The sequence below is a fragment of the Colletotrichum higginsianum genome, chromosome 5, assembly GCF_001672515.1.
Source record: "Colletotrichum higginsianum IMI 349063 chromosome 5, whole genome shotgun sequence".
Lineage (NCBI taxonomy): Eukaryota > Fungi > Ascomycota > Sordariomycetes > Glomerellales > Glomerellaceae > Colletotrichum > Colletotrichum higginsianum.
The window spans coordinates 612169-637620 of NC_030958.1; the positions used below are offsets into that span (position 1 = coordinate 612169).

Below are 25452 nucleotides of genomic sequence, written 5' to 3' on the forward strand. Positions count from 1 at the left end.
TCGGGTTCACCTCACCCGCGTAAGCAGCATTAACTTAAATACTAGCTTTTTATAAAGTATAAATAAGACATAATAGATATTTAGCTATATGTAGTGCTATAATCTAGATTTATCTTTCTTTGTGTTTCGGTGGTTGACGAATGGGTGGTAGTTGCGAATGGCTAGTGAGCACCTACACGGGTGAGGTGAAATCGAACCCGAAATAGGTGGGGGCGTGGCACGGGCAGTTCAACAGGGTTTCGGGGAGTTAGCCGTTGGTTGGCTTACCGGAGAACAGGAAAGATTCCTTAACCGAAAGACGGTGCAATTCTAGCCATTTTGGTATGCTCGGATGATGAACCTCAGGGGCGAGATGGTTGATTTGAGTTTGTGCTTCGGCAGTTGGACCCGTCCGCTGGCCGCTCGACCGCCCACCTGTTTGTTTCGTGGTGGGGACTGTCGGGCCATACCCGGGGCTTTGGCAAGCGGCCAGCGCCGGCGGAATTTTGTAAAAACGCCGGCTCCTGCTAGTAATTTCTACTTCCCGTTTTGAATTGAATGTTCTATCCCGATATGAAACCCCTGGAGCGTCATTCTAGTCAAGTTGGTTTATAGAGATGTGTCACACCCCCCCAAAAACCTGCCGATTATCATGTTGGCAGGACTCAAAAAGGGGCTTTCTCAAATGGTATCCTAGCCGCACATGCCAGTATTGATCACCTAAAAAAATTGAGACTAAGAAATTAAAGAATTATGGGCTTCAGGAAGCCAGATGATTAGAAGGAAGATATCTGCCAGACTCTCCTATCAAATAGAAGGCAAAGGATAATGGCGTGGTACTATTTGAAAGAGAGATGAAATAATACATCCACAAAGTCAGTTCCAAGACTTTTTTCAGATACTCAACAATGCTTTGGTCTGTCGTACCCTCAGTCTCAGCAGGACAGCTGCATGAACACTGAATACGCGTATAAGGTCAGGCTGGAAGTGTACCCAGAGCGCCTCAGCCCCAATGATTCGGACATAGTCCCATAATCTATATTACTCAGCTACTGTGTTGGCCGCTGGATATTAATCAAAGCCGAGACGCCCCCACCAGACTTTTCCGCGTGTTATGCACCCTTCTTCTTCTAGAGTTTTACGGGTGGACTCACGTAATTGCATAGCCGTTCCACTTTCTTCTCTCGCTCCTTTTTTCAGCAATCTATGGTCTGCCTGCCAATGCCGAAACAGCAACGGGAACAGGCGTCGGGCCGACGACATCATCGAAAGTCAAGAAACGGCTGCAGCGGCTGCAAGAAAAGACACATCAAATGTGACGAAACGCGACCGGAATGCCGCAATTGTATCATGGGTGAGCGGCTATGCTCGTACCTCGTCCCAGGTTCCAGTAACGACGCCTCGCACCCAAGGCTAGCCAACGCCGTATATCCCCCCGGCAGCGTCCTCAGTGACCATGTACCTGTTGTTCCCAAGGACGCAAGTGAAGGATCGTCGTGTCCAAAACCGACCTTTACAGCCACTCACATGGCCCTCCTTCACTATGCGGAGACGAACATGTCCGAGTACATGGCGCTCCAGGGCAGTGTACGGCCACTGATCGACACTGCTGTGGAACACGCGTTTACGACGCCATATCTTCTAGACCAACTACTTGCCTTGTCTGCGCTTCATCTCTCGACCCGAGACGTGGCGCAGGCTGCATCTTTCCGTCACCAAGCTACCGAGTTGCAGACACGCGCGTTGGGCTGTTTCAACCAGGCCAAAGACCACATATGCGACAGCAACTATATGTCGGCTTTCCTATTCGCCTCGTTCCTGGGCCTCCACGTTCTTCATGAGACGCTTCAGATACAACACGACACACTGGCAGGGTTCGTTGATGGCTTCGTTGGCTACGCTCGTCTACATAGGGGGGTACGGGCTATCATACAAAGCTACTGGCGCGATATCCTCCGGTCCGACCTGAAACCTCTTCTATACATCCCAATGTTGTCCGGGCAAACGGAGTCAGAGTGCCCCGGGGAAGAGACGAGGCAGTTGAGAGAATTCCTCGAGTCGTCCTCGACCTCGTCCACCACCACTGTAGCTTGTCTCTCGGCCCTTGGTAAGGTTCAATGGGTGCTGGATATGACCAAACGAGAACCGTCCAGGTGTAATGTTGGTACCCAAGCTGTCATGGCATGGCCGCTTGTCGTTCCTGATGACTACATCGAAGCCCTCCACCAGAACAGACCGGAAGCTCTTGTCGTGCTGGCATTCTATGCGTCCATCATGCACCGTTATCGTCACTACTGGATATTTGGAGATTCGGGCTCCTTCTTGGTTGACCTTGTGGCCAAGACGGTTGGCTCTTTCTGGCAGACTGCTTTGGCTTGGCCACTTCAGACTGTATCGGAAAATTAGACATCTATAGCGCTGCATGAGATGAGAGTTATAAGGCAATGTGTCCTCGTAATTGTTTGCAAGTTCAGTTTCTCTATCACAAGATAACAGATTATCGGCGATGTCGAGAACATAGGCTTCGGGACGAGGAGCGGAAATATCCCGCCGTGATGTTGTACCTGAGAACAGAGTGAAAGATGACTTGGTGCCTCGACTGAGAGTACCAGTGGAAATGCTCCTGGCTTTTGTTATCAGAGCGTTTCCGAATAATGACACTCCCACATTTACTACTTCCGGAAGCGTGCTCGAAAGATTCTATCAAATCAACAAGTACCTTAATCAGGTAGAGGTCTTATCAACCGGCTATCACCCCTATTCCCTGAATCATCCACCCGGAGTCATCAATCACCTCCAGACACGATACTATGTCTAAATGCTATTGATGCTGCAATACATGGCGAAATTCAGGTTGATGATCCGGCAATCCCTACAGGTTGTTGCCCTCTGAACTAGTATCATAAGACAGGCTTGCGCGTCCCAAGAACTCAGCAATCAAATTCTCCGTCCTGCTCCGAGTCTCCTCTACCTGTTCTGCTGTCATCCGCTTCCTCATCATTGGATTGTCCAACTCAAAGGGGCTCACTTTGTCCTGAAGCCAGTAGATGTTCGCAATTTCCTCGAAGCGAAAGATCGTGCAAGGCCTGGCTGCACCTGCGCGGGCAAGCTCCTTGTCCCAGGTCTCTGCGATATCCCATTGAACCTCCGAAGCTCCAACCACCGGATGACTCTCTGAAAACCCAGTCAGCATCGCACGGCGAAGGGCGAGCTGAGACCCGCTCTCAAATGGCCCTGGAAGTGTACCACCACACAGATTGCCGAAAGAGAACCCCATGAACTCATCTGCCACCGTACCGACGTAGGAGAAGTCGAAATCCAGCAGCGCAGTTACCCGAAGCGTGCTGGGATCAAAAAGTAGGTTATTCGTAGCTAGAAAGAGTTTCTGTTAGGGCACATCCAAAAAGCTGAAAGTTGTAAATTTGTGACTTACTGAGATCAGCGTGAACGAGAACTTTCTGGGGATCATCGCCGCCCAAGAGCTTCTCGAGACGATGGTCAATGAAATCATCAAGTCTCGTCCGTACCCCATTTTCCTTCCAACCTTGTATGACAGGATTGTTATCCGCCTCCTCGAGCTTGACTTTGAATATACCGCGCAGGAAGTCCCTGTACGTTAGAGAAGGCTCTCCTGTAAACATGGTCATCTGCCCACTGATGACATTCCTGTTTTCATCAAACCTCAGGCCTCCATACTTGCTTACAGTCCCCGGAACGGTGTAGTTCTGCAGTAGAGCTAGGATATCGGCCATCTGACCAAGAAGGACTGTCTTATCTTGCAGGGAGAAATCCTCAAACCCCCCTCTCTCAGGTATGGTTCCAGGCATGCACTGTTGGACACTGATACCTTGACCACTAGATACGCCGCTCCACATGTAAACGTCAGGGACGATGCAGCTGTACTTGGACCCAGCAAGTGCTTGTCGTACGAGGGTCATGAAAGCAACTTCACTTTCGACACGGTGAGTGTTGTTGATACCGGTCCGAGGGTCCGAATTGGCTAGTCTGACGATAAGAGACTCTGTGTCGGCTGGGCATGGCACGGTGCCTGGTTGAAGGTCACCGGATTGGGAGGATTTGAAGGTTATTGCGGTAGTGGTGGGAGACAAAAGAGTGACGCGGTATATGAAGTTGTTGTAAGGAAACGGGCTATTGATGTCATATTCAACAGGCTCGATGCTCTCTGCCTAATGTATACTTAGCAGTTTCTTTTAGTCTTTGAAGAGGCATAATCATACTTGTAGACCGTTCGACTGGAGAATGGACTCGACGAAGTCCATTCGCTGCTTGTAGTGTTGGTCGTTCATTGTGCTAAACGTGCGGGTGAGGGGCTTTCCTCGACAGCTCCTTTGTGGATTGAGTGCTCAGGAAAATGTAAGAGATGAAGTGTTCTGGTGCGAACGGATATATGCTGTGGCGGGGTTAACTGTGTACTAGATCTTCATTGCCCTTATCAGCCTCCCTGTGCTATTTAGGCAGGTAGTAACAGCATTGTTTTGCAAGCAAACCGCCCAAAGTGAGCCGCTTGTGCCGGAAGCGGGGAACTTGATGATAGGTAAAAGGATATAAAGTAATTGGGTACTGTCAGCCTAGGCAGCAATCTACATGTAGTCACCCTGAACTCCGCGTTGTTGGAAGATTCCCTGACGCGCGTTGGAAGAATCACCCTGTCTTTATCCACCCGCATGGTAGACTGGTCTAGACTGATTATGTTTACAATAACCAAATATCCAAATAACGCTAACCCTCCCTCAGTTCGGTTGTGGCAAGTCCGGACGGTCGCAGACTGTTGGTTGTGTTGCGCCGTCGTCACAATAACCGGATTGGCCCTGCATAACCCCTGCCAAGTATTTCCTTCAGCAGCGGAAAAAGCTTAGCGCCTTCAGGGTGCAGGTAGCCATGAATGGTGACGCTGAAACTGCTGCTTCCGTGTTATTCCCATCCGTGGACATGACAGGGAGCGAGTGCTTTGGACAACATTTGTAGGAATGAGGTGGGCGCGAAAAAGATATTTTCGTGACAACACCATAATGACCTGCTCCGCCGACGCGAATTGGCCACACCAAGTCTTGATTCTGAGCATCGTTGACCACTGGGAAAAAATCTCCGCTCAGGTTGACAATCGAAGCTGACCGTGCTGACCTTGCCGTTGACCATCCAACCGTAGCTGTGACTTTGAGGCTCTGCCCCCATTTGACTTCACTCTCGATGATCGCGAAGTTCTCTGTCTTTGTCCCGAGTTAACAGTACGAGCAATCGATCGAATTCGGGAGCTGGCGTGGAGAACTTGAGATGAAGGTACAGTCGTAGCAGAATGACAACACTCCATAACGATCATTGATAAACGTTCAATTCACGGTGCTGAGTTAGCCTGCTTCGAATAGAGTAGCTCTTAAAAAACATCAGTTGAGGCGTGGAAATGAAGCAATGAGACCATAACTAAGATTTTACAAGCACAACGTTGAATTTGCGTGTCCTTGTTCCAGTCCAATGTGTACCTCCATCACAACAGGCGGCAACTTTATGGCCCATATATTTCTCTCTCCTAATATCTCAACTATCTTTTACTAGGATACATACTGGAAAAATGTTGGCAAACCAAGGTCTACCCCCCTTGTACTCGCCTAGAAGTTGGCCTAAGACACCCATACGGACAGTAGGGAGAAGCCCATATCCAACCGAGCTGTTGCTCAGGGACTTAATGGGAACTTTTTGCAGCTTCAGTTCATGTGGTCTTGCACAGGTAACACCCCCTCATTGTTTCGTTCCATCGGGCTTGACGCATCTTGCATTTGAAACTCATGGAAGGAAGATGCTAGTCGACGCCAACGGCTCGCATGTATAGGTTCAAAACAAAATTGATCCACTTCGCGGGCTTGCAGCATTGTTGATCAGACACATGGTTCTGAACGCTTGACAAGCTTGCTGACTGTTCGTGGCATATGAATTCAACAGGGGGTCCTTTATCTACATGTGACACATGTATTCTTCTCAAGGCATTGGTTGTGACGATCAATCTCGACTTTTCAAGTAAACTTGGAAATAAAAGATTTGTTTCATGGCCTAGAGAAAATTCCCATGTCAAATTCGGATCTCTTAGTACTGTTTCCCGAGTGCTGTTGTGATGAGACTTTGGAGCGTGCAATTCACGAAGCAAAACGCCCCTCCCTGGCATCTGAACATAACGCCAAAATGGGCTGTGGCCGACTTTTGCGACTACTTGATTGTCAGAAGATGAGTGACTACTTTTATGATTAAGACCAGGATCAAACAGGCCACCCAGAATCGTTTAAATAGAAGCATTCCAAAAATCTGACCCCGAAAGAACGAGCGTGCTCTGTGCGACGATTTCCGCGCATTAATCAATGGAGATGTTCCAAAGCGTTGACCACGTGTCAGGCACCGGCGAAGCCAGCTTCAACCTGGGAAATGGACCAAACGCGGCCAATGACCCATAAGGGCGTTAACTACGAGTCGATAAGAATCGTCGTCCAGTTGGAGGCTCAATGTCTAGCAAGCAACGTGCTGTCCAATTGGTTTGACCTCGCTAGGGAAGGGGAGCATAGATAGTTTACAGCGGAGACATGATCCTAAACCTCTGAATTTTCTGCCAAGCCATAGCAAAACGATGACTTCCTACTAGTCCTCAATGGCATGGTGGGCCGTGGAGTGATTCTGGCCTGGCCAACAAATTTCTGCGTGCTCGGGCGAGTAGCAGTCGACCCCTAGTCGCCCCTGGACGCAGCCCAATGCCTCCCGCGAGAAGTTCAGCGTGACGAGGTCGAACACCTGCGGTTTCGGCTTGCTCAGCCACTTGAAACAATGTTCAGTGTGAGCGATCGATCGGGACTTGGTGTCCATAGCGATGGAGCCCGCTTCCTCCGCAACCAGCCTCTTGTGCAGTATGTAGGCGCAGTGGCTATGGTGGAAGTCACCCGTCACCCACACGGTGATGGCGTCGCCTTGGCGGATCGTTGACTCTGCAATTGGTTGCGTTCCCTCGGCGTCGGCAAAGAAAGTCCAGTTTCCAGCTGCAAAGTACTTGTCTGATAAATCTCTCTTATAACAGGGCTCTTGCACCCAGTTGTACATCATTGGGTCGAAGACACAGCCCCTGTCGCGAGATTTCTCAGGGTTGTTGGAGCAGACTCCGATCAGTGACGCCCTCTCCTCCGATTCAACCGGACTCAGTGCTTGTAGCGTGTAGAGCAGACCACCTCCTATGACCACGAGCACTGCAACTGATATGAAAAGTAAGAGCCCGCGCTGGTGCGCCGTAGCGCGATATTCGCGTCGAGTTCTGTTGTCGCCGTGCGAGTCACTACCAAGCGGAAAGTCGTCCCTTGAAGAAGGCTCGTCCGAATAGTCGAGAGCCTGATATCCAGTAGCAGATTTCTCCATGGTTAGGTGTGAAGGAGGTTTGGCAAGAACTTCTTGGACGGGTTGGCGCAAAGACTTGCTCGTTTGGTGCGGCTTACGGCAATGAGATTTCCGGTCAACATCAGTTCAGTAGTTGAGCACAATGTTGCTCCGGCTTTTCTCGTTTCGTAAATAACTCTATAAAACACTTGCCCGCTAGTACCATATACATCGTAGTATCGTCGAAAAGCAATTGCAAACTAGCCGCCCTGGAGTCATTATGGGGGTTGTGTCAGTCGAACTGAACGCCGGCGAGAAGCCCCAATCGTTTGAATTCCAGCCATCAGCTCAAAACTTACAGGTGACAAGGGTTCATCCGCGTGTCATCGGGATCGGGGCCTTACTCATTCAACAAAATGGAAAAGTTCGAGTAATGCAATTCCTCTCAAAGTTTGGGTAGTAACAAGATTCCTGTTCTTGAACTTTGAAGCAGAAGCACCGCCAGGCTGTAGCCGAACAAAAAGAAGTTTGAGCTTGAGCCAATCGTGAAGTCGACGTCAGACGCGAGGCAAACCCTTGATCATTCCCCACCATTCTGCGGTTCGTCGCGTGTGGAAAGCATGCACAGCCATTAAATTTTACCCGAAAGCTCATGATTCAGAGTATTTGCTGATCTAGAAAAGAGTTCATCGGCAATCAAGTTCCCTCTTTGCTATTTGCTGACGATGAACCCCTAGGGTGGGCGTAAAGATCGCCTGGGTGACGCAAGTGATGAGGCGCTCAAAAGTCAAGCGTGTATTACGATGAGAGGCTGTGTGAACATTATCCAGATGTCAAAGACAAGACCTGGGCGGTCAAGCTTGGGACGCAGATGATTGGGAAAGCAAGAACTCGCATTCGGGGTATTTCTCAATGCTGAATCCGAAGCGTGTGGCACTAGTCCCCTAAGCCTCCCTTGCTCTAAACCCTTCCTCCTCCTCTCTTTGAGTGAGCGCCTCGTACGACAGGAAACGCACACAGAAATCATCAATTGCCTTGAACGTCAAAACAAGCAAAGCATCTTTTGCATCAATCATGTCCTCTCAATCCGATAAAGAAATGCTCCTAGGCGGAGAGAAAAGAGAGCAACAGGACCTCGAGTCGAGCATTTTTAGTGGGAGCATGGAACTTGATCACGATGAGGTCGCGGGATTCTCCAGGCGAGGCTCACGAGCTGGTCGCTTCTTGAACCTCCCATGGTGGAAGGTCTTAGTCGCGCTTCTGGCCATCTGGGGCTTCATAGACCTGGTTAGGGTCGTGATCAGGCTCGCTCAGCAACTTCCAGCGGCAAAGACGGATCACGGCGACCTTTCGTGGTACTGTAGACGGGATTGCGGCAAATCACTCGAGGAGGCAGAGCCCAAGGGCTGTGTGTGGGATGAGCTCGAATTCCGCTTCACCCACCCCGAATGCACCAACTTGGAGGTCCAGCAAGACTTTCTCAGTGCCGGTCCCGGCCCCGACGGAACATGGCTGTACGCTATCGATGTGGACTGGACGCATGGCGCAGAGAGCCATGGCAACATCAACAACGGCAACATGCACATCATAGACTCCAAAGAGCTGGTCAAACTGGTCAAGCCCGGCCTGACGGTGTGGCACTCGAATCTCTGGCACATTTCTCACTGCCTTTGGTACTGGAAGAAGGTGTCTTTAAGCCGCTTTGACGGCACACTGTTGCCTATGGCGAGGGCAGAGGAAGCTGAGCATTCGTACCACTGCACGCGAATGATCATCAACTACCTGAGGAAGAAGCACCTGACGGACCAGTTCAAGACGAGCTTCAGCTTCTGAAAAAGATACATTGAGGATGGATGAGGCTGGTGCTTCCTTAAAATGGCTCTAGAATAAATCCTGTTTTTGCGCGTATGACTAGAACATCATGAGCTACGCCAAACTCTGAAATCCAAGCAGCAAGACAGTCTTCCCGCAATCCTTACATAGTCTAGTTCTCTTTCCAGACAATCAGTGTCCGCCATATCGGCTATGCTCCATAAAAGAGAGAGTAGAAGTGATAACCTTGGGTAGCTTGTGAAACAGCCAAGCAAGTATAATTGACTGCGGACTAAACGAATGTTCCCCAAGACCGGAAACAATGTTTAGTTGCCACCTGGCGCAAGAGTAGGTTGATTACTAGTCACTCCACATACACTAAACAGCCGACGGAAATCCAAAAGCTTATGACAACCAGAAGTCTATTTTTCAGTTTCAAGGATGGGTAGGAGACTTTCGACTTCCCTCCTTCGGGCTAATACAACCGGCGGAGCATGTGGGGTCTTGGGGCATCGGCGGCTTCGGGTCTGGAAAGCAACATGGAGCCTATTTCGTCCGTGGGGAGCAAAAGGTCGCAGGGGATCTTTCCTTTCAGCTTTATCTCAGTTCAGAGTCACACAGACGACCATTTCACCTTTCAAATATTTTGTTTTCTAAAAGAAGAAGAAAAAACCCCAAATATTGGAATACTCAGTAATCTACCATGATGTTCTCTCGGCAATCCGTTTATCAAAAGTTGGACTCGGTTTCTGAAATCGAAGGCTCGTGTTGCGATAGCGATGACCGTGGCTCTATCTATCAGCCCGACCTCAAGTCGCGCTATTACCTTAGTCAAATGCTACCCAAGTGCGCCCTCTTCCTGGGCGTGGTCTTTCTGGCATCAATTCCCGGCCTTGCATCTTTGAAGTTGCTCGCTACCTCTCGCGACGCACTTCCACTGTCAGAAAGGATTCCGACTCCCATCACCCAATGCGGCAGTTCTCCAGAGGAAGCCCGTAGGCTTGGGTGCCGATTTGAGATGCACAACTTTGCGTGGGTACCGCCTCAGTGCTACGATGATGAGCTAGGAGACGACTGGGACTCCCACGCCGACTGGGTCTGGTCGCGGTCTCCAAATAACAGCGCCGACACGGACGAGCAATTCATGGCCGATTGTCGCGCCGGCAACGTGCGCACCGCCTGGCTGCCCTGGTATCAACATATGGCGCATTGCGACATCATCATGAAGAAGTAAGCACCAGCCTTCTGCTGCTGTCGACAGCTCGCTCCAGTCTAGCAGTATGAATAGGTACATGCGCTCAGTCATGTTCTTTCGTCCCATGGATAATTGGACGTCCAACTGGCCACACTACGAGCATTGTGCGAGGATGATGAGTCGCTTTGATATGGACCCAATGCTCTATAATAGTCAGATAGGTCTCAAATTCCCTACCTGCGACTACTCTTGGTTCGACGAGAGGCAAACAACTACGTCTATCAAGCTACGGCCAGCATGGCATCCCACTGCTGACTATGCGGTACCTCCTTATTGCAATAGCGACATGAAGGTTGTCTACGAAGGTATCCACAACTATAACTAATAGTTGAAGGGAAACATGGGGTGATACGTTTTAGTAACATACTTTATTGGAAATGGCGACAGTTTAGTGATTAATGCTTGGTAAATGGAGCCCCAATGTTTAGTAGATTATCCCTTCACACTAGCTCTAAATCGATGAAATACTGTAAGCCAATGTAGCTGTGCTTGTTTCCTTGTATAAGATAAGTAGACGTATTTTTCATCTATTTTTTATGAATATTGAAGATAACTTTCCGAAGGCTTCCGCGCTGAGAAAAACGTTTCTTTCCATAGACACTACAGGGAGATACATGATATGAAAAGTTTGTTGGATGATCCCTATGCCAGCCACTACCCAGCAAATCCAATGACCTATCCAAGAAAGCAGGCTGCACTTCCTCAACTGTCCTCCGAAAGTCTTATGACGTTTTTGATATCGTCCGGTAAAGGAAGTTTTGCCTGGCCCTCGGGCGCCCTGAGACTGAGCATGTCTCTGCGCGGTCTTGATGAGGCAGTGTGCCAGTTCAGCACCACCTTAAAGTCTACGCACGTTTTATGGATATTGAAGTTGGGGAATAGTGCCAGGTTTCCCTCAACTTACTTAAATACAAATATCTCCGTGCTCGGATAGTACGTCAGCTGCTTTATTAATACGTACAGGCAATGTTGTGTGTGGAAGTAGTGCAGATTCGGCTGCTTGCTGTCTAGGAAGCGTTCCCTATAGTAGTGGTTGAAGTTGAGATTGCGACGTATTTAGTTGAGGCAGTGAATCTGATGCATTGCGTTAGGGGCTGCAATGTAGGCATCTGACCCGAGCCCAAAGGACTCAGGCTAGTGAGCTGCAGTGGCAGGGTCCTTGCTGAGGGTGACGACCTCTTCAGCAGTGATGGCTACAGGGTCTAGATTACTGAGTAGGTCCTACGCAGTATCCACATTGCTGCTCGGCAGTCCTGTATAGATTGAGCTTATAACTTCCGCAGCAGAAACATTGATAACGGACTTGAGTAATGGGATATCAACGGCATCCAGAAGAGGTGCTGAGAACTTAGCACATGACACGTGGGCAAGGTTAGGACATTGATACAAGAATACTACTCACAATACGAATTGACGGCTTTCAAATGGGCATTTTGCCCCATCATGCCTCGCTGCTTCTGGTCGGCAATGGCAAAAAGGGCGACTGAGAAAAACAACAGAAATATGTTGCAGGAGACCAAAACGTAGTTAAGCAGGGCACGCTGTGAGGTCTTCGCTGATGCATCTTTTTCGATTGAGCTTGGAAGCATCGCCTGCTTCTCATCGTCAAAAGACGGACCGTCATAGTCTTCTGCTTCCAAGTTCAGGCGACTGGTAAACATGATTGAGCTTCCTGTTGACTGTGCGAAAGAGTACGTGGTTTGTGGGCTTTCATTCTCCTCTGGCCGAGAAACATGGCAAGGTACGCAATCTCGGACAATCGAACCGCCACCATAACTTTATTGCTTGATTGAGACGGCATGACGATGCGCCGCGAGTGACTACTTGGGGCCGAGTGGTAGAGTTTCCGTTCTCGGGGTTTGACTCGAGTGGGAGAAACACACTGGCAGGGGTGTCCGCACTGAAATGCCGTTGACATTAGACTAAGTTACAGTTTCTGCCGATGTGATTTAACAGCGCTGCGAACCTTTGCCTCGGGAACGGGCATGAACATATCTTCAGCCAAGGATGTCATGGAAGTATGGGCCCTGGTGTATTCCTAGCTATAAGACGACGGGCTAATGCATCATGACAACATTTCAGGTAGCTGCCGGGGACTTTTGTTAAACAGGTAATGTCTTAAGAAACTTGATTCTAGGTGCGGTGATCTCTCTTCTATTTCCCAGCTCACGACTCACATCCCAAGATAGCCACTGTATCACTTCCTATCTTGGCATTGAGTAAAACTAAAACTGGCTGACTTAGTGTGAAAACATGTACGGTCTTGTGCAATTCCAACCCTGCTCCTCAATTTAAACTCCAAACATGGTAAGCTTTCAACTGGCTTTGAGTTGGCAAGTTCGGCCACCGCCCAATTCACAGTGGAGATCCGGGGTCGATGATGAATCTCTTGTCCTTGACTCTGCGCTCTTCTACCTATTGAACCACCTCTTGGTGGTTCCGGCAGGTATGAAGATGCCCCCAGCCGTCTATTCCTGGGTTCGCGTCTCTTCCTAATACTTTGCCTTCCAGCGTTATATCTGAGGTACAGAGAATGCTCTGTTGCAGGTAATTAAAGTAGTAGTTTGTGTGAACCTGAAAGTGGCCCTCTTTGACCTGGTTCTCCTTTCCGGTTGGTCCATACTGGATGACGCTATTGAAATCGTTCATAATGAGATACAAGCAGTGCAACTGGTGGGCCCAAGATACCTTCCACAGCGTGTTGCCCCTGGGATCAACCCACGGCTCGCTAAGATGCTTGTATTGGTCGTGGTTTGATATGTGAATGTCGCCTCCGCCTTCTGTAGCTCGGTTAGCAAGAAATAACCTGTTCCGGAGGAAGTGGAAGACGAACTAGGTAGTAGATCTTGCCATCGCTGTCGAACTATTGCGCTCTCTTCTTTTGATGTATAGTTGAGAGTGTACGTCTCAAGATCTGGCTGGAATTTCAGATACTCTTTGGTGACTTTGCATGAAACGTCAGTAGTCTCCCAGGGTGACGAATGAAAGAATTTGCAGAGTTGAAGTTCTCGCCAGTCACTTACATGAAGGAACAACATGGCTGGCTTCTTCTGCTGCCGAAGCAGCAGAGCTGGTCGAACATACACGAACCAGCAAGATGATGGCAACAATGTTCAAAACCGTCGTGCTTACATAGAAGAGCCCTCGTAGCCATTCGTGCATGCGAGATGGCATCGAGACTTTTCTTTGGAAGTGACGTTTTCCAAGGAAACCAGCGTATTCAGATGAGTCATGGTATTCGATCGATTCGTCGTCATTTGACTGGCGCTCCATTATCAATGAGTGCAAGCTTGCAACGGTCTGACTAGTCACAAATAATGCGTAGAGATATCACAAAAAGACGATGGCGGGGGTGCAGAATGAGATGTTAAGGCTTTTAAACTTGTGTCCAAGGATAGTGGTCCAACCGCAGGATCAGCGAGAGAGGACCATGAGACAACATCCGACGTTCATGATTACCGAGCCCTCCGTACTGGCCTCCCGGCACATTTTCTCCATCACCCCGAATGCCTGCACATGAGATCGCTTGAACAGGGGCATTTGTCTGAGCTTTTGTGTTTCTCTGGGGCGCCAGCATAACGTCCGCTCTATTTAATGTTTAGTCGGTAACTTTTATTCAACTGCATCGAGATTAAGAGGCGCAAGTGTGAGCTGGGCAGTACTCACTTCACGCGAGTAAGATCTGTGGAGCAGATCGAGGTATTGCGCATGTCATGAGTCAAAATATTTCGTCATTCATCACTCTTGACTCGTCATGGGATCGCTTCCTGATCGTCATCAACGTTTATGCAACTCCTCCAGAACAAGCGTGCGATGATGAGTTGTGTTCCTTTCAGTCCGGTGCTAGTTCTTCGAATAACAACTGTTCTTCGGATCCTTTTTCTCAAAATACGACGGAGAGCTTACAAACCGTGACTGAGACATGGTCACTAACATGGCGATCGAGCAATCTCGTCATATTTAAGGCAAATACAGTCGATAAGTCGAGGCCTCCATTTGGTTTATGTTTAATAATGTCATTACTTGCAAGTGACGATGATCTGGTATGAATTGTGTCGGATGATGTGACTTCCAATTTTGTCTCTGCTACCATGGCCGGAGCCTCGGGGCAGCTAGTCTTCCATTAAGATACAGAGCCGCGTGTGTTGCAAGTTACTCTTTGTTCTTAGGCTCCTCCCGACGGTTCTTAAATTCAAAGTTGGCAAAGTCCAGCTCGGCATCCCAAGGAGCGCGGCTCACCTTCTTCTCGGCACTTCTTTTGAAGATGTAATAGGCAAAGTCTTTGTCAATGTCTCCTGCCTTCTCAGGTTCGTTGACACCTTTGACCTCCGCTTCCTTCTTAGCCTCCTCATCTCTTTTGAAAATATAATAGGCAAAGTCCTTGTCAATGTCCCCTGCCTTCTCAGGCTCCACGACGTTTATGACTTCCGATTGCTTCTTAGTCTCTGCGTCTCTTTTGAAAATATAATAGGCAAAGTCCTTGTCAATATCACCCCGGGCGACAATATTTCCGGCGTCTACTACATTCATCAGCTTCAAGTGGCAACGAAACCAGAATGTAGACGCTAAATGGCTTCAGCGACCTTGGTCAACTTACCAGCTCTGGCGATCAATGGCATAGCCGCTGCCTGAGCTGCGAAGTAAGTAAGGATTGTGGTCTTTGTAACGAGCATCTTGTAGAATCACTAGTATAAGTGGATTGGAAACGAGACGGTGAGATGAGTGTTTGAGAGAGCAATAACGTGTGAGAGGCTACACACATATATATCAACATATATATACACAAATATATCTATGTATGGCAACGTATCAGTCTTCGGTGACTTATGAACGACATTGTGTCATAAAAGCAGCGACAGGTTTGCAGAGGACTGTCGAATAACTTCTTCAGATATTCTGGTAGGTCCAAGGAATCTGAGGGGAAGGCCACAACATCATCCGTGTAAATGCAATTGCCGACTTTGACATGATCCCTGACCTCGCGATCCCCGGCCGCCTGTGTCGTGTTGGTTTCTTAGTGACGCCGATTCAGTGAAAGGAAGGAAGGTTAGCGTCTCAAAGCATCATATTCCCAGCCACAAAAAATCTTGACAGGCAGGTTTTTGTATCATATCTGAGATTGAAAGGAGTCAGATGGAAGTTTGTGTCGTTGACAACAAGGTTATGTCAGCGTTGTGTTGAGGAAGTGGGGGGGGGGGGGGGGGGGGGGCGGGGGGGACTTCCAGTGACCACTAGGGAAGTGGAAAACAGGCTGGTCCCGCTTCTCAATGGAAACCACCCAACCTATCAGTCTTGACGCCCTGTTGCAGAGAAGAAAACGGGCGCATGTTTGGGTTTGTGCCTGTCAGTGTAGTCAGTAACACCAATGAATCAGGACAGCTTGAAGTTATTTCAGTCTTAGACCCAGGCTGCAGTATCTTGCGGTTATGCCGGTGTAAAGTTACCTTTCAGCTTCACAAAGAAGGTAGGCTGGACAAGTGTTGCCTTTCCTTGTCCAGCTTTCTGATGATGCACTGACCTTCATTGCCTCTGCGCACTGCCTGTTCAAGAACGGACCGAAAGCACTTCTTAGGTGCTGAATCCCAAAGTCTAAAAAAGCAAAAGGATTAGACGACAGCCAAAAGTTTACACTTCCAATGAATCGCCATAAGCGGAATTCAATACACATGTATCCGAACGTAAACACCGTCGCTAGTTGGGGTGTTGATAGAGGTTGCTCTTGTCATCATCCTCCTCGTCGTCGGCATTCAGGCTCCATGTCACACTATTGTACATCTGTATGGACTTTTAAACACACCCCATACCATCTGAATGTGCAAGCTTGTATCTTTTTTAGTGCTAGGGATATGTTTTTTAGGTTCGGGTTCGGTCAGTGTGGCTCTCCGGCGGTGTTCTGCCAACTTGGTCTCGAATGGGTACCTTGTCCTGATGGGTAGCGTCACACGAAGAGTATGAGCACCAAGGATGATACGAGGATTGTGGGCACGAGTGACTTAGTTGTAATGAGTACGGCTGTGTGGTTTTACTGGTTGTTTCTCGTTTGAATAAGACTGTTATTGGTACAGCGATTTGCAGATATCGAGCACAATGAATGAACTACACAAAACACACAAGCAACCCCCGGTTATGCAAAACTAGCGGGGGGTGGGAATGAGATTCTGATTAAGTGCAAATGAAAATAACAAGAGTTCAGGGTCTGAATCTGAAGGCCGAAACCGGAAGTCTTCCAAAGGGCTCACACTCTCCTGGAACTTCAAACCTCCCACTTTGCTACGTACCAGCCGATGTCTTGGACCGCCCAGCTGCTTGCGCCTTTCTCGTCCTTAGCAACACGAATGCTCTTCTGTGCTCCGATGCACGCTTTTTCGACACTGTCAAGCAGACCAGTTGGCCCAGAGCTGTATACCCATGCGTGCCCGCTCGAAGATGCAACCGCCCCTCCAGCTAAAGCAAGAGCGTTGTTCAGATGCTCCGAAGGAACGACTCTGCCAATCTCTGAGCTCACGTGTGTGAAAGTCGTCAGGTTCGGCACAGAATTCGCCGTCTGTTGGAGATCTGTCCATTCCCTGATCATCGAGGCCTCTCTGTCTCGCACAGTCCAAACCAGAGTGAAAAACGTGTTCTCGGGACGTCTCTCCAGCCACCAGTGTGCGAGACTGCAAGCGCCAGTGATTCCTGTGCCTCCCACAATGCAAATAAGATGGGAGGCTGTTTCGAATCCATTGTCACCGACACCGTAAGGACCCTCAGCTCTAACGTTTATGGTCTTGGTGCTCAATGGCTCAGACACGAGCGAGGCCAGCTTCCAGGTCCATTCCTTGTTGAGTCTTCTCTGGGACTTTCCAGTGGTCGGTTGCAGAAGGAAGACGGGACCAGAGTCGATGGAGCTTGGGATCGCTGCAGTGAAGGCGTGGTTTTGAAGTCTGCTGATGGCCGGGATCTGGAGGTGATAGTAGAGAAGTGGCTGGAAACTAGGCCTGCCTTTCTCTTCCAAGGCAATTACTCTACTGTAAGAGTCATCTAACTTCCTCAGTGGAGGCAAAGTGATCCGGAGCCACCCGTTTCCTGCGTTCTCCAAGGTGGCACTCGTCTTTGAAGAAAGACCCCCCGCTTCTCCCGCGAAGATGCGGCATGCCCAATCGGCAAGCCATAGGAGCAAGCCGGGCATGAGAAGGTAAAAGTCAGTGCTGGCGTGAATGCTAGCTGCGACGAATATGACCAGGCCAAAGAGAACGTGGTTGTAGTAAAAGAAGTTGTAGTGGTTCCGGCGAATCCAGGGTATCGACGTGATGACGATAATCCACACCGGCAAGATCGCAGCGATTCCGGTATAAGTGGTCAAGGTGAACCATTCGCTTCGCTGCTTGCTCTCTGAGAGTGTCATTGCCGGGTTTCCTGTGGCAAAGGCTTCTTCTTTCGCCTCATCTCCCTCGCTGCTGGAATCGCTCGCATAAATCTGCCTCGGGTCAGAATCATCGATTCGAAAATCTCCGCCGGGATGTATGTACTCACGATATAGGTGATACCATGGGCAGTTGCCGCCGCCGAGTAGAGATACGCGACCATCTTATGCATGAACAACAGCGTGCTTTGATGCAGCGAGAGTCCCTTTCCAATCAGACTGTTTCTCGAGACGGGAATGATCAAGAGCCCCAACAATATGTCAGCATAATGCCCGGTGACGCCCGTGATGGTGAGTTGGATCTTGGCACTCATCCAGCCAAGAGGGTCCGCTCGCTGGCCCCAAAAGTCCCATTGTGCCGGTAGCCAAAAGACTGTTGTCGAAGCGGTGACTCCAACAATCCAGACGGAAGCCAACAAGCCACCAACGGTCACGCTCTTGCTCACGAGTGGCCCACCAGGTAGCAGATGATGACCACTGATCGTCCGAACTCGGGGAAAGTATTTTCGGAGCAGAAGCGCGATGCCAAGTACCGCAAGAAGGCCGTAGTAAATGATGAGATGTAGCCGTGTTTCGAAGTCGAAATAATCTTCGGAGCAGATCGTTGCGTAACACGGCACGAAGGTGAGCACTATTACTGCTGCGGCCGATACGGCGAATGTAAGGAACAACACAATGTTGCACAATAATTGATTCATGGTCGGAAGTTTTGCGGTTGCGAAGGGGATGTTGAACGTGAAGCGGAAAGGTTGGAAGTGATGGTTATTGATTATGGAAACTGGTTCTCGGTTTACCTCACTCGAGAAGAGAGACTTTTAGTATTTAAACCATGCGAAAGATGAATCCCGCATCAATGAATACCGACTGACAAACCCCCTATTGATTGAGTATGACACGGCTTACATCCCCTCCCCCGTAGTTGATCACGAAGCCAAGAAATGCGCAGCAAGTGTAACTCTCACTTTTAGAGTGCCAAGACGGCGCTTGCTGAGCTTTTGTAAAGGCAAAACCAATTGTCAGTCTTTCGTGAGCTGACGATAATGCCCGACGGAGTTTTCAAGCTAATTCCGCTCTCCAGCGGATAGTATCGACAACTACTCGCCTAATTGGAACGCCCTGGCTCCAGATTGCGTCGGTATTCGAGCCCTGGGTTTCTTGTTAAACTGACAGTCACGCGAAACGGCTATGGTTTAGGCTAGAAACCCTTCTGGGATAGATGTAGCTCTCATTTAATCCACATGTCTAAGTATAGTTCTAGTCCTGCATTCATGCTAGGAATAGCCGTTACGAGTCCGACTACTTTGACTGACCTTGGTTTTCAAACAATCTTCATTTACTCTTCAAAAACTTTGCAGAGCGCGTTGCCTTGGTTGGCAATTGGTCCGAAATGACTCTGAAGTGTCTCCAATGCCTCCTTAACCCTCTGTTCAAGGCGCTTCACTTGGGTAACTAACTCAAGCTTAGCCTTGAAAACTTTTGACCTTGGCGTTGCTTCGCCCTACCAGTCAGTGCAGGATAAGTTGTTACACTTATTTCTGTTTCCTTTCTTGTTTGGACGTCTTTTTCCTCACTTCCACCCATCATTCTGCGAATTGTCGGCGTGAGTCTGGTTCAGACAGACTACACCGTCAGCCACCCTATCATGGGTAGAGTACGATTTGACCGGATCTTACCACCATCTGTTCTTGCCCCTATCCACCTTCACAAAGGGTGTCGTATGTAGCCCCTCTTCCCATAGCGTGATTGAGACTTGCCCCTTTCCTTCGTCATCAAAGTGTAAATTTTGAGGGCGTCGTCGAACATATCACGCAACGAGATGGACACCCATGAACGCTACAACTACTCGCCCCTCTCCGGCCTGCAATCAACGTCGCTGATCATGCTGTACTCCAGCAAAGACTTAGACAACAACGCACCCCTCGCTTCCAAGCTAGTGGAGATCAACACCGAAGACTCGCCACCTTACCAGGCTGTGCCGTACAATTACCCGAGGCGACGGAGTCCCCGTCGAGCCCCCGACAATCGTGGCCGACAGCGACGCATCTGACCGTCCCCCAGACTCTCCTCCTGCCGCCGAATGGCGCGGCTGCTCCACGGCTTCTCTGCAGTCGCGTCGAGCACGCGAAGCGCGTCGTCGTTCGACTCAACCAGGTTCACCAACGACGAGGAAAGCGTCCAGATCGCCATGATGTCTACAATATACCGCGGCGCGAGAGACGTCGTAGTGTAGCCGAGCTAGACGTGAACGCCGAAGACTTCGGACGGAACCTCCTGCCCAACCGGAGTATCGGACAAGGGTCTTCGTGACAAAGTCCTTAGACCTCACCACCCTCTCCTTCTCGATTTCATGTTCGAAGGCCGATGATCTGTCTTACTGGGCAGTTTCCTGGGCTTCCAAAACAGGCAATCGCCCAAACTGCAGAAGTGGATAGGTCTGATAATTGCCTACGATGTTAGCCGACGAGCTCAACCTGTCTTGTCTCTCTCAACCCACGGACGAAAGCTTGTCCCTTTCATGGAAAGAGATAGTTCAGATAGGGAGCTACAATGGTGGAAAGATTTGATGTCGTTTTTCGGGAGTAGGCGATGTCTCTCTAGTTTCCCCACACCCCGCCGCCTTTGTATCCTTCCGCGAAGCCTTGGCACTTGTGACTTCGGTGACCGAGGAGCATAATAGAGCCCGATTGGGGCGATTAGAGCCTTATCTAAGGACCTTCTTGAACCTGGTGCTCTGCAGGCTCGGGAAGGATGGAGGACCACGGGAAGCTTCGCCGACGACTTGAGTGGTAAAAGAGCGACGACAGACCCCGGCCATCTGCTCCAAGCCCTGGAGATGGACGATCTGGCTTGCAAATTCCTGTTGGACTATGTGAGACTCGGCTGCCTTCTCCTCAAGGCGGCCGACAGGTCAGAGATTCTCGTCTTAGGAGATTGTGTGAAGAATCCGGGAAGGAGATGGCCGAAAAATGCTGAATTGACGGCCAAAACCGGCGAGACTATAAAACCAATGGATGGAAGACGGTTTAGGACTGCAATTTGGAGTCTTTTGTTCCAAATTGGCTGGTCAGGGTTTGGCTTCGGAAGTTGGTCGACAGTCTGAACTACCTCCTCTGTTCTCATATATAGAAGACAGAGAGAGGAAGAGGGAAACAGCCATTTGTATATGATTGAGAAGACCTCCTGGGGCCGAAATCCGCTTGAGGACCCCTGCCGGTCTCCTGTCTGTAAGAAGGGTCTCCGTCTCATTGGTAGACCAGAAGAAAGTGCTGAAAAGGAGTCCAATCGCGAACTCAACCCTATTCCTCTTCACTCTGGACTACGCCCTGAAGAGCTTGTATTCATCAGAATAATCTCAACAACAGAGTTCGGAGCAGTTTTTTGATCAGCTATGCCATCCAGCCACCAAATCCATAAATTTTCCATCAATTTACAGAGGCAAGTTCATTTCGCAGTTGTGAAACCCGACTCTACATAAGCCGAGATATCATCCAAGTTCTGCTTGGGGCGTTTGCATAGCTTGATCCACCAGAGGACACGAAAAGCAATACACGCCGCAAAACGTCTCGTTCATGTTGTCTGGATGATGGTTGGCTTTGCAGTAAATTCTAAATCATCTTGGAGATAATAAAACCAACCCCCGGTTATAGCCACCTTGCTGCAAGCATGCAAGCGAAATCAAAAGATGCGCAACGCAGTCGGGTACCCCGTTGACCAGATCGAGTCTATACCTCAACGCCGGCCGATGCATGCCTTTCAAAGCTCCTCCCTCCCTATTTCCATGTGGAATTATCTGTACCATCTGGGCCGCGTTCTGAAATCACTGCGCCTTTGGCTTCCTAAGCGGGGCAGTGATGGAGAACTCTGCTATGCTGTACTCAGTCTTCTCGGCCTCAATCTTGTCAGCCGCCTTCTTCTCATCTTCGGCTTTCTCGTCCTCGGTTATTTTCTTCTTATCGGCTTCATCCTTCTCTGTGTCCTTCTTGGTCTCCTTGACCACGTTGCCGTTGCCGTCGAGCTCGACCACCACGTCGCACGTGTCTAGTGTCCCGTCTTCGGTATACATCCACATCTCCTTGAGCTCTCCTCGGACGAGGCCAGTCAGCCACAAGGAGCCTAGTACGCCAGGGACGAGGTACAATAGCGCGGGTTGGCCGTGCTTGAAGATGGTAAGCATGCAAAGGGTAAACAGCATGCCGAGGGTGTAGCCAATTAAAGAAGCGTTGAAGTAGGTCTTGCTGAAAGTCGACCCCCGAACACTTGGCGGGGACATCTCTTGGCCACCCTTGAGCAGGCCCAGCCATGACGACGACCAGAACCAATCTCCCCAGCATCCGGTGATGTCAAGGTAAGTAGCCTTCTGGGCCATGTGTTGAGTTTTGCTGACGGTGACGACGTCGCCTGAGTCGGCGTCGCGCTGGTCGGACTTCAAGTCGGTGGGGACGTACTTGATCTGTCGTTGGTAGTGGCGCCACATGTCGAAACGGAGAGCGAGACACATGACGATGCCAGGGACGACGATGTCTCCGAGACCGAGGATGCTAGACCTAGCAGCAGACTGGAACTGGAGCTTGATGGGAACATCCAGCTTCGTGGCGACGGTGATCATGTACGGTCTGGTTGGAAGTTAGCGATCGCTCAGAGCGATGGAACCGGAACATCTTACGTGTAGAAGACCATGACAATGTCGTAGAAGAAGAGGCCCATCAATACCAAGCTTCCAGTGGCAAAGGTCGTCGGGGACATGATCAGGAATGAGCCGTAGCAGAAGCCGTAGCCCATCAGGTTGGAGAGGAAGGGCGACCCAGACATGAAGTAGGCGAAAACAGCTGTGACAGCCAGGATAAAGCCGATGACGTGTAGGACGGAGATGTGTAATTTTTCGTGGAAGAGGCCGTGGACCTTGGCCCTGACCGTCCACTCGTCCTTCAGGACATGGCGCAAGTCCCAGAGGAATCGGTTGACCTTGATTGTGTTGAACGGAAACATAGAGCGAAGACCGAATGGCAACGGGTTGCTCTTCTGGAGAAACTGCGCGTTGCTTCGGTCCACGTCCTCCCCCGTGAACTTGACGAATGATTCATCGTCGGCGTCGACGCGGTACAGCGAGCGGTTGTGGCGGAAGTAGTTAGGGAAGAGGAATTCCACGGCAACCCGCAGCGAATGCGCGATCAGGGTCGACAAGCTGGCGACGCCCATGATGGACATGTACACCCGCAGGATCTTGTTGAGGATGGCCGGGTCCTGAAGCCACTGGATGAGGTAGTATAGACCGATCAGCATGGCGCCGGCCAAGAGGGGAAAGAGAATGGCGTCGGTGGGCAAGAGACCCTCGGTAATGGGCTCGTCCTCTTTGCGCTCACGCTCTCCTTTCTTACGCTTCGCAGGAGCGGCAGAAGGGGGACGGCGAAGAGAACCATGGGCCCCAATGTAGATGGTGGCCAGGGCGCTGAAGATGAGCTTGGCCTCCATTGTAAAGAAGCTGGCGTAAACGTAAAGATCCCATTCAAGCGCGGCGGAGGTAGAGTTTCCGTTAATGAAATTGCCAGTCAAGTTGCCAGTGAGGTTATGCGTGGCTTGGTCGAAGGGTGGCGTGGCCGGGCTGGGGACCGGTGGTGAAGCCATGCTTGCAGGTCGAGGCGAAGCCTGGTCGTAAAGAGCCTCTGACTAGAAGCTGATAGATGGGTCTTGAAGCAACGAATATCGATTTCACTTGATTGTAGCCGGAAGTCAACGAGCTGGGTGTAAACCCGCGAGAGCTGATTGGGCAAACCGGCGACGTTGTAGAAGATGACGACGATGAGATGTGGCGGAATGAAGCCCGATGAACCCGTGAAGCGCTACCAGATTGTACTGATCCAGGCTGTGGCTCCTGCCCAGCGAGAGTTCTGGACTGCTGAGTGCCGAATGTCGACTTTCAAACGTCGAATTTCCAAGAGTAGAGCACGCCCTCGTCGAGAAAATAGCAGCAGAGCAACTTCCTAAAAGCAGGGGGAAAAGCCACTTGTCAGCTGTCAGCAGGGTTGGTCGTTTAACGGCCGGGTTGAGTTGGTTGCTGGTTGGGAGACAACAGCGGCCACAGCAGCAGCAACGTGTTACCAGCGAAGGGAAGAACTCAAATTTCAAAAAGGGAAAAAAAAACCTCCCAGAGTAGGCAGTCAGTCCTGGGGCGCAAAGTCGCACCTTCTTCCGCTTCGTCAACCCGTCAAACACCCTAGATGTTTGTCTCTAATCCGTGCGGTGCGTGAAGCATTTGTTGCAGAGTTCGCTTTGCGCCGGGCCAGAAGAGTGCGCAGAGTGGTTACAGTGGCAGTAGCAGCTGTGAGACGTGAGCGATGATGCATCCAGGTACAGGGACGGGACACAGCAGGAGCAAGGGGGCCTTGCAACTCTCAGCTATTTCAGCTCTCGGCTGCTCCCCGCTACGCCCTCCCCCCCTTTCTGACCAATGACGCATCGACATGTCCCGTGCGGATGGCCGAAGCTCCCCCTCCCCGTCAACGCTGCACCTGCTGTTGAATCGCGTCGCAAACCAGAACATCACAGCCTCGTCCAAAATAATTTCCTGCCCCTCCTCCTCTCACTATCAACCCCCCGCGCAAGCACACCACCTAAACACACACAACTCCGCGCGCAAGGAGAACCGTCAACATGACGACAAACGTCGCACTCGAGACCTCAATGGTATGTCTTCACGACCCAATTCCCAATCCGGTGACCTCGAAACCACGACTCCTCCAAACTGACATCGCACCAGGGCACCGTAACCGTCGAGCTCTACACCGCCCACGCCCCCAAGACCTGCACCAACTTCTCCACCCTCGCATCGCGCGGCTACTACAACGACACCGTCATCCACCGTATCATTCCCAACTTCATGGTCCAGGCCGGCGACCCAACCGGCACCGGCCGCGGCGGCACCTCCATCTATGGCGAAAAGTTCGCTGACGAGATCCATCCGGGCCTCAAGCACACCGGCGCCGGCGTCCTCTCCATGGCCAACGCGGGTCCCGACACGAACGGTTCCCAGTTTTTCATCACCCTCGCTCCGACCCCGTGGCTCGACGGCAAGCACACCATCTTTGGTCGCGTCAAGAATGGCCTCAGCGTCGTCAAGAGAATGGGCCTCGTCAAGACGGGGCCCGAGGACCGGCCCTTGGAGGAGGTCAAGATCCTGAGGGCGTCCGTCGTAGAGGACCCCGGCGCGGACGAGGCGTAGTAGCTTCTCGATGGCCTTTTGGTCTCTTCTCTTTCTTCTCCGCATGGCATGGAGTTTCGGCGTTGGGTTACTATAAAAAAAGATACTGTGGGGGCATCATCACGTCACAAATACCAGCACATTCAGACGCTATATGGCGTCCGGCACTCATACAAGACACATTCGCTCACTTCCAATGTGTCATTCCCCTTCCTGCTCGTACCGGACGCAATTGGGAAAGAAAAGGCAACAACAGAAAGTGACGAAGCTGCCAGGGGATTTCACCCGCAACTTCCCACCCATTCCATAATGCTGGCAATGGGCCGAATATTAAGTGTCTCCCACATCACACATCACGAAAGCCAGTGGGTGCTTCAAACATAATGGTCAAAGGGAATCAATGTCATTCGGTCAATGCCTATAGAGTAACCGCAATCTCTGAACGCCGCC

The 25452-nt window shown here is 50.4% G+C and overlaps 11 protein-coding genes across 11 annotated transcripts; 5 read left to right on the forward strand and 6 right to left on the reverse strand.

Annotated features, from left to right (window-relative positions):
- Window positions 1–1329: 1329 nt before the first annotated feature.
- CH63R_07125 (Upc2 protein) lies at window positions 1330–2385 on the forward strand (the record flags this gene model as incomplete). The annotated part of the gene is made up of 1 exon (XM_018302100.1): window positions 1330–2385. The coding sequence occupies one exon, from the start codon at window positions 1330–1332 to the stop codon at window positions 2383–2385; it is 1056 nt and encodes a 351-aa protein (XP_018156878.1).
- A 466-nt stretch (window positions 2386–2851) lies between these two features.
- On the reverse strand, window positions 2852–4286 carry CH63R_07126 (Phosphotransferase enzyme family protein; the record flags this gene model as incomplete). The annotated part of the gene is made up of 3 exons (XM_018302101.1): window positions 2852–3351; window positions 3413–4166; window positions 4218–4286. 3 exons carry the CDS (start codon window positions 4284–4286, stop codon window positions 2852–2854), a joined length of 1323 nt encoding a protein of 440 aa, XP_018156879.1.
- A 2332-nt stretch (window positions 4287–6618) lies between these two features.
- Window positions 6619–7380, reverse strand: CH63R_07127 (Major facilitator superfamily transporter; the record flags this gene model as incomplete). Its single annotated transcript, XM_018302102.1, has 1 exon — window positions 6619–7380. One exon carries the CDS (start codon window positions 7378–7380, stop codon window positions 6619–6621), a length of 762 nt encoding a protein of 253 aa, XP_018156880.1.
- A 1032-nt stretch (window positions 7381–8412) lies between these two features.
- Window positions 8413–9171, forward strand: CH63R_07128 (uncharacterized protein; the record flags this gene model as incomplete). The annotated part of the gene is made up of 1 exon (XM_018302103.1): window positions 8413–9171. The coding sequence occupies one exon, from the start codon at window positions 8413–8415 to the stop codon at window positions 9169–9171; it is 759 nt and encodes a 252-aa protein (XP_018156881.1).
- A 685-nt stretch (window positions 9172–9856) lies between these two features.
- Window positions 9857–10730, forward strand: CH63R_07129 (Major facilitator superfamily transporter; the record flags this gene model as incomplete). The annotated part of the gene is made up of 2 exons (XM_018302104.1): window positions 9857–10380; window positions 10412–10730. The coding sequence occupies 2 exons, from the start codon at window positions 9857–9859 to the stop codon at window positions 10728–10730; spliced, it is 843 nt and encodes a 280-aa protein (XP_018156882.1).
- Window positions 10731–11539: 809 nt separating this feature from the next.
- Window positions 11540–13678, reverse strand: CH63R_07130 (uncharacterized protein; the record flags this gene model as incomplete). The annotated part of the gene is made up of 5 exons (XM_018302105.1): window positions 11540–11607; window positions 11808–12084; window positions 12905–13185; window positions 13239–13319; window positions 13429–13678. 5 exons carry the CDS (start codon window positions 13676–13678, stop codon window positions 11540–11542), a joined length of 957 nt encoding a protein of 318 aa, XP_018156883.1.
- Window positions 13679–14557: 879 nt separating this feature from the next.
- Window positions 14558–15078, reverse strand: CH63R_07131 (uncharacterized protein; the record flags this gene model as incomplete). The annotated part of the gene is made up of 2 exons (XM_018302106.1): window positions 14558–14925; window positions 15003–15078. The coding sequence occupies 2 exons, from the start codon at window positions 15076–15078 to the stop codon at window positions 14558–14560; spliced, it is 444 nt and encodes a 147-aa protein (XP_018156884.1).
- Window positions 15079–16658: 1580 nt separating this feature from the next.
- CH63R_07132 (Ferric reductase) lies at window positions 16659–18505 on the reverse strand (the record flags this gene model as incomplete). The annotated part of the gene is made up of 2 exons (XM_018302107.1): window positions 16659–17861; window positions 17918–18505. 2 exons carry the CDS (start codon window positions 18503–18505, stop codon window positions 16659–16661), a joined length of 1791 nt encoding a protein of 596 aa, XP_018156885.1.
- A 944-nt stretch (window positions 18506–19449) lies between these two features.
- On the forward strand, window positions 19450–20114 carry CH63R_07133 (uncharacterized protein; the record flags this gene model as incomplete). The annotated part of the gene is made up of 2 exons (XM_018302108.1): window positions 19450–19522; window positions 19777–20114. The coding sequence occupies 2 exons, from the start codon at window positions 19450–19452 to the stop codon at window positions 20112–20114; spliced, it is 411 nt and encodes a 136-aa protein (XP_018156886.1).
- A 1510-nt stretch (window positions 20115–21624) lies between these two features.
- Window positions 21625–23429, reverse strand: CH63R_07134 (Signal peptide peptidase; the record flags this gene model as incomplete). Its single annotated transcript, XM_018302109.1, has 2 exons — window positions 21625–22420; window positions 22471–23429. The coding sequence occupies 2 exons, from the start codon at window positions 23427–23429 to the stop codon at window positions 21625–21627; spliced, it is 1755 nt and encodes a 584-aa protein (XP_018156887.1).
- A 1026-nt stretch (window positions 23430–24455) lies between these two features.
- Window positions 24456–25023, forward strand: CH63R_07135 (Peptidyl-prolyl cis-trans isomerase-like 1; the record flags this gene model as incomplete). The annotated part of the gene is made up of 2 exons (XM_018302110.1): window positions 24456–24488; window positions 24562–25023. The coding sequence occupies 2 exons, from the start codon at window positions 24456–24458 to the stop codon at window positions 25021–25023; spliced, it is 495 nt and encodes a 164-aa protein (XP_018156888.1).
- Window positions 25024–25452: the final 429 nt, after the last annotated feature.